The sequence below is a fragment of the Oryctolagus cuniculus genome, unplaced genomic scaffold, assembly GCF_964237555.1.
Source record: "Oryctolagus cuniculus unplaced genomic scaffold, mOryCun1.1 SCAFFOLD_64, whole genome shotgun sequence".
Lineage (NCBI taxonomy): Eukaryota > Metazoa > Chordata > Mammalia > Lagomorpha > Leporidae > Oryctolagus > Oryctolagus cuniculus.
Window position 1 is genome coordinate 75,997 of NW_027208232.1, and position 12,498 is coordinate 88,494.

Genomic DNA, 12,498 nt, shown 5'->3' on the forward strand with positions numbered 1-12,498 from the left:
CCCAACTCTGCTACCCACATGCCGAGTATGCTGCTCTCCTCCAATCAGGAGCAGGATCAGCTCCTGCAGGTCATCACTCAAGTTGGCGAGAGGCAGCTGCGTAGAAGTTGTTACTCCCTTCTCAGCGCCATATTGTGGGAGAGCAGATGCATAGAATAAGTCTTAATTCCAGTAACAGTCTAGTCCGAGTTGCTCCCCACACTCAGTAATACAGGAAAATTCAGATGAGTGTTGCAACTTATAGGGTTTCAGGTTGTCCCTTTAAAGAATGAGAGTAATGAGTGTGGCAACATCTACTTGCATATTCAAATAGACCTTGGGTAGTGGAGTCTAATCCAGATGTGCACACAGATAAGTTGAAATTTCTCATGGGTATATAGGTCACCACACACTCATTCCATTGTGTTGCACACAACACTTATTATCCAGGGCCGGGGTACACTATTCTGGCTGGAACATGTGTCACTTGATATGCCTATGGTCACATCATTGGTTTCCACTACAATAATGTGGGGAAAGAGTCCTGGGTGGCCAAAAAAGCAGCTATAAAACAAGTAACTTTGTAATTGATGAAGATGGTATTCCAAATAACTGTTGAAATAACTGTTACTCAACTTTTAAATATTTATTAACAAAATTTACACAAGAGAGCACAGTTCAGTTCATATACTTCATTCCACTCAGAATAATGAGAAACCAAAAGTTCCGGTTGAATAAGAGAAAAATTTCTGAAGAGCGGTTAACCACTCTCTGTCACAATTCATCATGAAAATTGCCCAATATTCACTAAGGTGTGATTCCACCAAAGAATTCTTCCAAACAAATTATACTTCAGGGACTTCTCTCTGTAATCTTGCTATGTTTTGGGGAAGTTTGCCTAATAATAAAGGTATTTCCCATTACAATAAATCATAGGATTTTTTCTTTCTGTGAGTTGTCAGGTAACCATTGACAGGTGACATATGGTACATGACTTTTCTATACATGTATGTTTTCTCATTTTGGAGTCTCTTCATGTGAATTGATTAATGGCAGAAAAATTTTTTCACATTCATTAAATTGACATTTTACTGTATGAATTCTCTGGTGTTAGTTGATGTTTAATTTCTTTTTTTTAAGATTTTTATTTATTTGACAGAGTTACAGACAGTGAGAGAGACAGAGATAAAGGTCTTCCTTCTGTTGGTTCACTCCTCAAATGGCCACAGTGGCCAGAGATGCACTGATCTGAAGCCAGAAGCCAGGTGCTTCTTCCTAGTCTTCCATGTGGGTGCAGAGGCCCAAGCACTTGGGCTGTCTTCTACTGCTTTCCCAGGCCACAGTAGAGATCTGGATTGAAGAGGGGCAGCTGGGACTAGAACTCGCACCCATATGGGATGCCAGCATAGCAGGTGGAGGATTAATCTATTGCTCCACGGCGCCGGCCTGATGTTTAATTTCTGGCTATGGTTTTTTGAGGTCTATTGCACTTGAAGGATATCACCTTTTTTGAGTTGCATATTTATGCAAGCCTGAATTCTATGAAAATATACTTCCACATTCATTACACTCCTAAGAAATCACTTGTGTGAATTTTCTGATGTATAATGCCATTTCTGACAAATGGCTTTTTGTCACACTAATAATATTTCTGAACTTCTTCATTTTCTTTAAAAATTTATGTTATTTATTTGAAAGACAGAGTTAGAGAGAGACAGAGAAGCAGAAAGAGGTCTTCCAACTGCTAGTTCACTCCCCAGATGGATGCAATGGCTGGAGTTGCAGCGATCCAAAACCAGGAGTCAGGAGTTTCTTCTGGGTCTCCCACGTGGGTGCAGGGCCATCTTCTACTGCTTTCCCAGGCCATAGCAGAGAGCTGGATCAGAAGAGGAGCAACTGGGACTAGAACCAGTGCCCACATGGTATGCCAGCATTTCAGGCCAGGGCTTTAACCTACTGTGCCACAGCGCTGGTCCCAACCTTTCTTCCTTATGGGAGTGCCTATTGTATGGGATGTAATTTCCAGCAAAAGGCTCTGTCACATGGTTATGTTGATTTTGCAAAAAGTCCTTCACATTCATTATATTCTTAAGTTCTCTCCCTTGTTTGATCTACATGTTATGAGGTATTCCTTCTGACAAAAGGCTTTCCCACATTTATTACAAGATTTCCACCATGTAATAAATTCTCTGATGTTATATTGTGTGATTTTGGCAGAGTTTTCCAACATTCATTCCATTCATAAGGTTTCTCCCCCATGTGAATTCTGATGTTTTATGAGGTGTTACTTATGGATAAAGGCTTTTCCATATGCATTATATCCGAAGTGTTTTCTCCCATATGAATTAGATGATGTGCAATGAGGGCTGAATTATGGGGAAAAGCTTTCCAAGTCATTATGTCCAAAAGGTTTCTCTTCCTGTGCATTTTCTGATGCATTCTGAGATGTGACTTATTGCCAAGGGCTTTTCTACAGTCATTGCATTCATGAAGTCTCTCCCTGGTGTGAATTCTGTGGTGTGATATGAGCTATGATTTATAACATATGATTTATAAAGGCTTTTCCACACTTACTAGATTCATAAGGTTTCTGCCCTGTGTGAACTGTTTTGATATGAGTATAACTTATACAAAAAGGCTTTTCCACAGTCATTACATTTATGAGCTTTCTCCCCTGTGTGAATTCACTGGTGTATGATGAGGTTTGACTTTCGTCCAAAGGCTTTTCCACAGTCATTACATTCATGAGGTTTCTCCCCTGTGTGAATTCGCTGATGTTTCCTTAGGCCTGACTTGTGTCCAAAGGCTTTTGCACAGTCATTACATTTATGAGGTTTCTCCCCTGTGTGAATTCGCTGGTGTATGAGGAGGTCTGGCTTTCGTCCAAAGGCTTTTCCACAGTCATTACATTCATGAGGTTTCTCCCCCGAGTGAATTTGCTGATGTATGATGAGGTCTGGCTTTCGTTCAAAGGCTTTTCCACAGTCATTACATTTATAAGGTTTCTCCCCCGAGTGAATTTGCTGATGTATTATGAGGTCTGGCTTTCGTCCAAAGGCTTTTCCACAGTCATTACATTTATGAGGTTTCTCCCCTGTGTGAATTTGCTGGTGTATGATGAGGTTTGACTTTCGTCCAAAGGCTTTTCCACAGTCATTACATTCATGAGGTTTCTCCTCTGTGTGAATTCGCTGGTGTATGAGGAGGGATGACTTGCTTCCAAAGGCTTTTCCACAGTCATTACATTTATGAGGTTTCTCCCCTGTGTGAATTCGCTGGTGTATGAGGAGGGATGACTTGTGTCCAAAGGCTTTTCCACAGTCATTACATTTATGAGGTTTCTCCCCTGTGTGAATTCGCTGGTGTATGATGAGGTTTGACTTGTGTCCAAAGGCTTTTCCACAGTCATTACATTTATGAGGTTTCTCCCCTGTGTGAATTCGCTGGTGTATGAGGAGGGATGACTTGTGTCCAAAGGCTTTTCCACAGTCATTACATTTATGAGGTTTCTCCCCTGTGTGAATTCGCTGGTGTATGAGGAGGGATGACTTGCGTCCAAAGGCTTTTCCACATTCATTACATTTATGAGGTTTCTCTCCTGTGTGAATTCTCTGGTGTACTATGAGGTCTGACTTCCACAGAAAGCCTTTTCCGCATTGAAGGCATTTATAAAGTTTCTCTCTTGTGTGAATTTGCTGATGGTTTATGAGGTATGACTTCTGTGTAAAGGCTTTTCTACAGTCACTACATTCATGAGGTTTCTCCCCTGTGTGAATTTGCTGATGTTTCCTGAGGACTGAATTTTGTCTAAAGGCTTTTCCACAGTCATTACATTCAGAAGGTGAATTAAAACTGAGTGATTTTCCACAAGGTTTACATGTGTAAAGTTTTTCCCTTGTATTTAGTTTCTGGTTTATTGCAAGATGTGACTGGTGAATGACAGGTTCAACATACATAATGTACTTATAAAATTTCTTTCTTGTGTGAGTTTGTTGATGCATATTGAGGCTAGAATTTTCATGGATAGCTTTTTCTATTTGCGTTGCTTTTCCAAAAGTGACAGTTGATTTATTACAGTTTTCTGCCATATGAACCCTCTCAGATTTACAGAACATCTTTCTTGTGAAGACTTTTGCTTGTCCAGTGGGTCCAAATGGCTGCTTCATGATGTGAATATTGTCAAGCTGGCTAAGAGGCTCACAGAACTGGAGAGATTTTCCAGGTATCTTAGTGTTATCAAATTTCTCTCCAGCCTGTAGTTGATCAGGCCCACTGGGGGGATACACAGTGTGACATTTATTGCATTCCTCAGGCTTCAATCCTGAATAGATTCCCTTTTTAATAATCAGTGTTGGAACATGGCTTGAATTTAAACTAAGTGTTTTCCTTAATTCAATTCTCTTGAGAGCTGATGTCTTGTTATTTTTCATAAAATCCTGATTCAGATTTTTGTCCTGACTTTCCTGGTTGATCCTAATCAGGTCATCCCTTTTCATGACCACTGAAATGAGAAAAAAGCAATCATGTCACTGAATCACATGTAACTGTTTCTCCTGCCATACTCATGTAAAGGGAATGAAGTTACTTGTTATCCAAGTGGCATAAGATGTTCACAAAATCAGTATGAGGTAATTATTTGTGACCATTATATGGTTTTTCTCCTTAATACATTAATATACCATGACGTTTCCCAGTGTTCAAACATGATCCTTTTTACTATGGGAATTTGTCAAGGATGGTAGAATGACATTTGTGCTATGATGTGTGGGATACCTGCATCTCAAAACAGTGTCAGTTTGAGCCCTGGCTACTCTGCTTTCAGTACAGCTCTCTGCCTATGTAAACTGGAAGGAAGCAGATAATGGTTCATGTGCCTGGGAACCTGTGAGAAACCAGGGAAGACTAGAGGGATTCTAGAGTTTTGGCTTCAGACTAGTTAGACCTAAGTGTTGCAGGCATCTGGGAAGTGAGCTAATAGAGGACCTCTTTCTCTCTCTTTCTCTCTCTCACTATCACTCTGCCTTTCACAAAGATGAAATAACTATAAAATATTTTAAAGAATGGGCAAATATTTAATAAAAATATTCACCCACTACCTAGCAACCATTTTTTTCCCTGTCCTTTTTTCCCAGTTTATTTTTATAAAAATTGTGTGCTTTTTGCTTCTCTGATATCTCAACCATAAACATGAAAAAGTTTTACTGATCATTTACTTGCAAGTGGAGAAGAGTGAAATGTGCCTGTACTTTAAGCAGGACAACATTTAAGGAGTAGGATTTAAATCTATGAGTGTTTCATGCTCAGTCTTCCTAGGTAAACATCATTTGTGGGATTTTTCAAATGAAAAATGACTTTGTCTCTACTCTATGACAGCTTCCCCAAATTCCTAAGGACACCCAACACCTTCAGCTTCTCAGAAGTACAACAGGTACAGAAAATTCCCAATATACCACTTTAGTTAAACACTCCCAATCAGTTTGAAGAATTTGTTTCTGCAAACTGGGATGTGTTCATCTTCTTTGAAAAGTGGTTTCTAACTCATTCTGAAATCATCAGTGCTGGTTACCTCCTCTAAAGTCTTTCTAGAAACATTCCTGTGTGATAATTTGAATTTCTGGAGGCATTTGATCAGTTGCCTCCTATTTTCACTGAAAGCTTCATTTCCTATGCTTTTCTTGTCTTTTTATTTGCTTATTTTCAATGATACTGAAAATAAGAGAGAAATCATACTTCAAACTCCACCCTAAAAGAAATCTGAGCCACTCAACATAACCCCATGAGGCTACTTGACCTTGGGTCTCAAAATCTCATTACTTTCTTGGTGAGTCTAGGATCACTTATTTTCATGTTTAATGTAAGTTCATCCTTAGTTTAGGATTTCTTTTTTCAAAGATTTACTTTATTTATTTGAAGGCTAGAATTATAGAGAGAGAGACAGAGAGAAGTCTTCCATCTGCTGGTTCACTCCCCATATGGGAACAACAACCAATGCTGGGCAAAATGAAGTTAGGAGCCAGGAGTGTCTTTCTTGTCTCCCACATGGGTACAGGGGGCCAAGGATTTGGGCCAACCTCTGCTCTTTTCTCAGGTGCATTAGCAGAGAGCTGGATTAGAAGAGGACCAGCTGGGACTTGAAATGGCACCAATATGCAATGCTAATGTTGCAGGCTGGAGCTTTAACACACTGCACCACAGTGTCATTCCTAGCTTCATAATTTCTGATGTCACAGCACAGAGGCTTACTCATGACCATCTTTTTTTTTTTAAGATTTATTTATTTGAAAGTCAGAGTTATAAGAGAGAGGAGAGGCAAAGAGAGTAAGGTCTTCCAACCAATGGTTCACTCCCCAATTGGCCACAATGGCCAGAACTGTGCTGATCTGAAGCCAGGAGCTGCTCCTGGGTCTCCCTCAGGTACAGGGGACCAAGGACTTGGACCATCCTCTACTGCTTTCCCAGGCCATAGCCAAGAGCTAGATCAGAAGTGGAGCAACTGGGTCTCAAACTGGTGCCCATATGGGATGCTGGTGCTTCAGGCTATGGTGTTAATTCACTGTGCCACAGCGCCGGCCACATGACCATCTTTTAGCATTTACTTATTTACTTACTTGAGAGTAAGAGAGACAGAATGAAAGATAAAGACAGACTGAAACAGAGGTTTGCCAACTATAGGCTCACTCCTCAAATGTTTCCAACAGACTATAATTTTCTTATTTATTTGAGAGGCACAGAGGAAAAAAAAGAAAGAGACTAAGAAAGAGAGAGTTCACATTTATTGATTCAGTCCTGAGCAAGTTCTATGCCTGGGCAAAATCATGAGTGGGAACGCAATCTGAGCAATGAGTTAGAAATAAGTTTCTGGGGGCTGGCATTGTGGCATAGCAGGTAAAGCCACCACCTGCAGTGCCAACATCACTTATGGGCACCAGTTTAAGTCCTAGCTGCTCCACTTCTGATCCAGCATTCTGCTATGGCCTGGGAAAGCAGTAGAAGATGGCCCAAGTCCTTGGACCCCTGTACTCATATGGGAGACCTGGAAGAAGCTCCTGGCTCCTAGCTTCAGATCAGTACAGCTCCAGCCACGACAGCCAATTGGGAAGTGAACCAGTGGATGGAAGACCTCTCTTTCTCTCTCTGCCTCTCCTTCTTCTCTCTCTCTGACTTTCAAATAAATAAATAAATCTTTAAAAAAAAAACAGAAACAGGCTGCCGTGGCGGCTCAATAGGCTAATCCTCTGCCTGCGGCACTGGCACACCAGGTTCTAGTCCTGGTCGGGGTGCTGGATTTTGTCCCAGTTGCCCCTCTTCCAGGCCAGCTCTCTGCTGTGGCCCAGGAGTGCAGTGGAGGATGGCTCAGGTCCTTGGGCCCTGCACCCACATGGGAGACCAGGAGAAGCACCTGGCTCCTGGCTTTGGATCAGCGTGGTGTGCCAGCCACAGCACACCGGCCATGGTGGCCATTGGAGGGTGAACCAATGGCAAAAGTAAGACCTTTCTCTCTGTCTCTTTCTCTCACTGTCCACTCTGCCTGTTAAAAAAAAAAAAAAAAAAACAGAAAAATTAATCTTAAAAAAATAAGTTTCTGTATGTTGCCTAATTAACAAGCACTGAAGGAACTAATAAGTGCATGAAGGGAAAGGTATGAAAGTGTAGAGAAGGACAAGTTAGAATTGGGGGAATGTATCAAACCTAGATAAAAGCCTTAGTAACATCAGAAAATGACTGGATTTTTTTTTTTTTAATCAAAGAACATCTTCACTAAGAACAAAAGTTAGAAAGATATTGGTATCTCCAAATGCCTGTGTCTGATGCACAAAAGCAGCTGTCATCAGGAGTAAGGCTTGAGAAAAATTCATGGAAAGAACACCAGTCAACATCTGCACACTTTCTGCCTTGGCCTCCCTGTCTCTTATGTGCAGACTGACCTGAAAGGCTCTGATTCAAGCATTCATCCACCATCCATGGCTCTTCTCCTCGCTCCAACTTGAAGATCAAGTCAGGTTTGGTAATGCAGTGCCCTATTAATGGAAACAAAGTAAGACTTTGTAAAATCACTATCTTGGGTTATTCAAAGGACTACAGCTTGGTTCAGGAGCTATGCAACAAATGTTCCAATTTGAATCTTTTGTTAAATGGTAGATATTCAGATTATTCATGGACTCAAATTCTAATCCTGCCCAATATTAAACATTATAAAGTGTTCCCTTATTTGTCAAATAGCAAGAAAATGTTATCACTGGGCGTGTGATGGGTGTCACTCACCCAAGGAGAACAGGCTGCTGTAGGTCTCCAGCATCACATCTCTGTACAGGATTTTCTGAGCATTGTTCATTTTCTGCCATTCTTCCCACGTAAAGTACACAGCCAGGTCTTCAAATGCTGTCATCACCTATAATAATACACTTCCAGTCAACATGTTAACTCTGTCACAAAATAAACACTGACAGTTGTGTATGGATATGAAGGAAAAAAGGAAGGATATGGTTTCACATTAGACTTGAGTGTCTAGAAAGCCACACGGAGCATTCAACAGAGTCAAACCCATGATCTACAGGCTGTGAGACATGCCCAAGCTGGAGGGAACCAGGAGGTTCAAATCACAAAGGCCACATCTGTCAAGGGGAATTGCACAGCAGGCTAGAAGAGGGGCAATACTGACTCTTGACTGGGCAATGTTAAGGAGAAGTATGTAGAAGCATTGAGAAAAAAGGCAAGAAACCATCAGTGAAACTACGATGGGAATGAACAGAAAACAATTTCCAGGAAAACACCATGCATATCATTTCCAATATGTCAGAGAAAAAATATATTAAAAGACAGGGCAGACATTTAGCTTAGTGTTGTTTATGATGCCACCTCAGAGTGTCTGTGATTTCCAATGCCAGCTCTAGTTTCTAGCTCCCAGATAATGCAAACCTGGGGAAGCAATGGCGATGTCACCAATGAAGGAGGCCTAGATTCCATTCCTCAATCCTGGCTTCAGTCCTGCCCCACCTGTTTGGTATGGTTATCTAGGAAGTGAATTAATGTGTCAAAGCTCTCTATCTCTCAGTCCATCAACTTTTTTCTCTATCAAGCTAATAAATATTTTTAAGTAAGATAGAAAATACAGGTAAGACAAAGAATACAAATTAGCTTTTGCCCTTGTCTATGATTATTCTAGTGATAAACAATTGAAATAACATTATACCTAATTAAAGTGAAAGCAATGGAAATACTTGCCCAAAACATTCAAATGATAAACCTTTGAAATGACATTATACATAATTAAATGAAAGCAATGGAATTATTTGCCCAAAAAGAGAACCTGGGAATGTCTGCAGTACAATCTGCATTTGTGACTCACTGAGAAAAATGCTTAGAGATTTGTTTCAGAACCTGCAATAGTCACCAGAATTGTGATCCAGCAGGCTAAGCCTCCACCATCAATGCTGGCATCCCATGTAAACAGAGGACTTGAGTCCTTGCTGCTCCAATTCCAATCTAGTTCCCTGCTAACCTGATTGAAAGAGCAGTGAAAATGGCCTGAGTATTTGGACCCTTCCACCAATGTGGGAGACCCATGGAGTCCCAGGCTCCTGGCTTTGGCCTGGCCCACTCCCAGCCATTGTGGGCATTTGGGGAATGAACACTAGATAGAAGATATATCCTTTTGTCTCCCTGTCTCTCCCAATCTCTCCAAGTCCACCTTTCAAATAAATAATCTTAAAAAAATAAATGAGCCTCCAGTAGATTCTTTTCTCCACACATTCCTTATCCTATTCCAGAATCCAATTCAACTTCTCAAAGGTATTAAGAACTCCATTACTCTAACAATTTGAAAACAAACTTAACTGATTTGTGTTCCAGCACTAGGTAACTCTTCCTCTTGCAGAATGCTAAGTGCTTACTTCATAGGTAGCACTAAAACACTGTTCAGTACATCATCTATGTGTAGAATGTTTCAGACATGACCCCAAAAATGTAGCATATTGTGCTTAGTTTCAACTCAATTCATGTAGCAAATATATATTTTGCTATAGCAACAGAAAGACAAGAGACCAAACTGCATTATTATAGATGACAGTAATGTTTCATAATCATGCCAAATTCATAATTCATTTCTGTATATCCTGTGATAACAAATTTTATATTTATTTTTCTATTTTAAAATTTTGTAAAGATTTATTTATTTATTTGAAAGTCAGAGATACACAGAGAGAGGAGAGGCAGAGAGAGAGAGAGGTCTTCCATCTGCTGGTTCAGTCCCCAGTTGGCTGCAATGGCTGGAACTGCACCAATCTGAAGCCAGGAACCAGGAGCTTCTTCTGGGTCTCCCACATGGGTTCAGGGGTGCAAGGACCTGGGCCATCTTCCACTGCTTTCCCAGGCCATAGTAGAGGGCTGGAGCAGAAGTGGAGCAGCCGGGTCTCAAACCGGTGCCTATATGGGAAGTCGATGCTTTAGACCAGGGCATTAACCCACTGAGCCACAGAGCCAGCCCCATATTTTCCATTTTAATTAACTAGTATACTGGGACTGGCACTGTGGCTAGCAGGTAAAGCCACTGCCTTCAGTGCTGGCATCCCATATTGGTGCCAGTTCAAGTCCCAGTGGCTTCACTTCCAATCCAGCTCTCTGCTATGGCCTGGGAATTCAGTAGGAGATGGCCTAAGTCCTTGGGCCCCTGAACCCATGTGGGAGACCCAGAAGCTCTTCAATTCTAGCTTTGGACCAGTGCAACTCCGGCCATTGTGGCAAACTGGGGCGTGCACCAGCAGATGGAAGACTCTCTCTCCCCCTCTGCCTCTCTGTAACTCTGACTTTCAAATAAATAAAAAAAATCTAAAAAAATAAATAAATAAACTAGCATTAAACACCTAAAATGAGTACTGACAAGCTGGGGAATAATTAAAAAAAAAAACACTTACAGGTGATATATTAATTTTCTTTCCTCTTAGAAACATGTGGAGGACCCAGAATCATACCTGGGAGAGAAGGTGAATGGCAGGAGTTCAAAGAAAACTCTAGAGGCCAACGCTGTGGCATAATGGGTAAAGCTGCTGCCTTCAGTGCCAGCATTCCATATGGGTTCTGGTTTGAGTACTGCCTCCTCAACATACAATCTAGCTTTCTGCTATGTCCTGAGAAAGCAGTGGAACATGGTCCAAGTCCCTGGGCCACTGCACCTGCATGGGAGACCCAGAAGCTCTTGGGTCTTGGCTTTGGATCGGCTGAGCTCCAGCCTTTGCAGTAATTTGGAGGGTGAGCCAGCAGATAGAAGACTTTCTCTCTCTGCAACTCTTTCAATAAATAAATGAAATCTTAAAAAAAAAAAAAAAAAAAAAAAAAAAAAAAAAAAAAAAAACCTCTGGTTTCCTTCTGCACTGAACAGTGGGGAAAAAAAGGATATAATAGAATGAATAAAGAATAATAAATACATTAACCAAGAAAACATCAGCTTCACTGTGGAGGAATACTCCTGTAAAAATAGAAATATATAGGAAAATGCATCCACCTATATTAAGTGGCACAGATTAAACAGAAGTTATCATTGGTTTAACAAAAGCATTATCTACAAATTTTGTAAAATAATAATGTAAAAGTAAAAAGAAAAGTTGAGTGTTCAAATGAATAAGGTTATCAGAGATAAACATTATGTTGTTATTAAAGTTTATACTAAAGAAAGTTAACAAATACACATAATGTATATTTAATGCAGTGCACTTTACCAGTAATGATTCCAAGTAGCACCTTTCCCTGTATTCATCCCTTCACAAAACCCTGGATTGGGGCTGGCACTGTGGCCTAGTGGGTAAAACTGCCACCTGCAAACTGGCATCCCATATAGGCACTGGTTTGATTCCCAGCTGCCCCACTTCTGATCCAGCTTTCTGCTATGGCCTGGGAAAGCAGTAGAAGATGGCCCAAGTCCTTGGGCCCCTGTACCCATGTGGAAGACCCAGAAGAATCTCCTGGATCATGGCTTTGGATTGGCACAACTCTGGCCATTGCAGCCAACTGGGAAGTGAACCAGCAGATGGAAAAGCTTTCTATCTCTCTCTCTGCCTCTCCCTCTCTCTGTGTGTAACTCTTTCAAATGAATAAATAAATCTTTTTGAAAAAGACCATGAATTTCACCATTTCAATTGATTTACCCCATGAGATACCAGTAAATGTGATAGAAATAGACAATTTGTTAAAATATTTATTTATATGAAAGAGTTACACAAAGAGAGAAGGAGAGGCAGAGAAAGAGAGAGAGGGAGAAGGAGGAATAAAGAGAGGTCTTCGAACTGCAGGTTCACTCCCCAGATGGCTGCAATGGCTGGAGCTGTGTAGATCCAAAGATATGAACCAGGAGCTTCTTTCAGGTCTCCCACAAGGGAGCAGGGGCCAAAGGACTTGGGCCATCTTCTACTGTTTTTCCAGGCTGTAGCAAAGAGCTGGATCAGAAGTGGAGCAGCCAAGTCATGAACTGACACCCATATGAAATGCTGGCACTGCAGGCGGTGTCTTTACTTGCTATGTCACAGAACC

At 41.0% G+C, this 12,498-nt stretch overlaps 1 protein-coding gene across 2 annotated transcripts in view; it reads right to left on the reverse strand.

The window, feature by feature from the left end:
- Positions 1 to 606: 606 nt before the first annotated feature.
- The window catches only part of LOC103346775 (zinc finger protein 717), a 37,711-nt gene continuing 25,819 nt past the window's right edge, over positions 607 to 12,498 (reverse strand). For both annotated transcript variants that reach the window (XM_070067690.1, XM_070067691.1), the window contains 3 exons: positions 8,242 to 8,368; positions 7,905 to 7,997; positions 607 to 4,480 (listed from right to left, as the gene is read on the reverse strand). In XM_070067690.1, the coding sequence (XP_069923791.1) occupies positions 2,664 to 4,480; positions 7,905 to 7,997; positions 8,242 to 8,368 (2,037 nt within the window). In that variant the 3' untranslated portion in view covers positions 607 to 2,663. The remainder of the gene's footprint in view (positions 4,481 to 7,904; positions 7,998 to 8,241; positions 8,369 to 12,498) is intronic.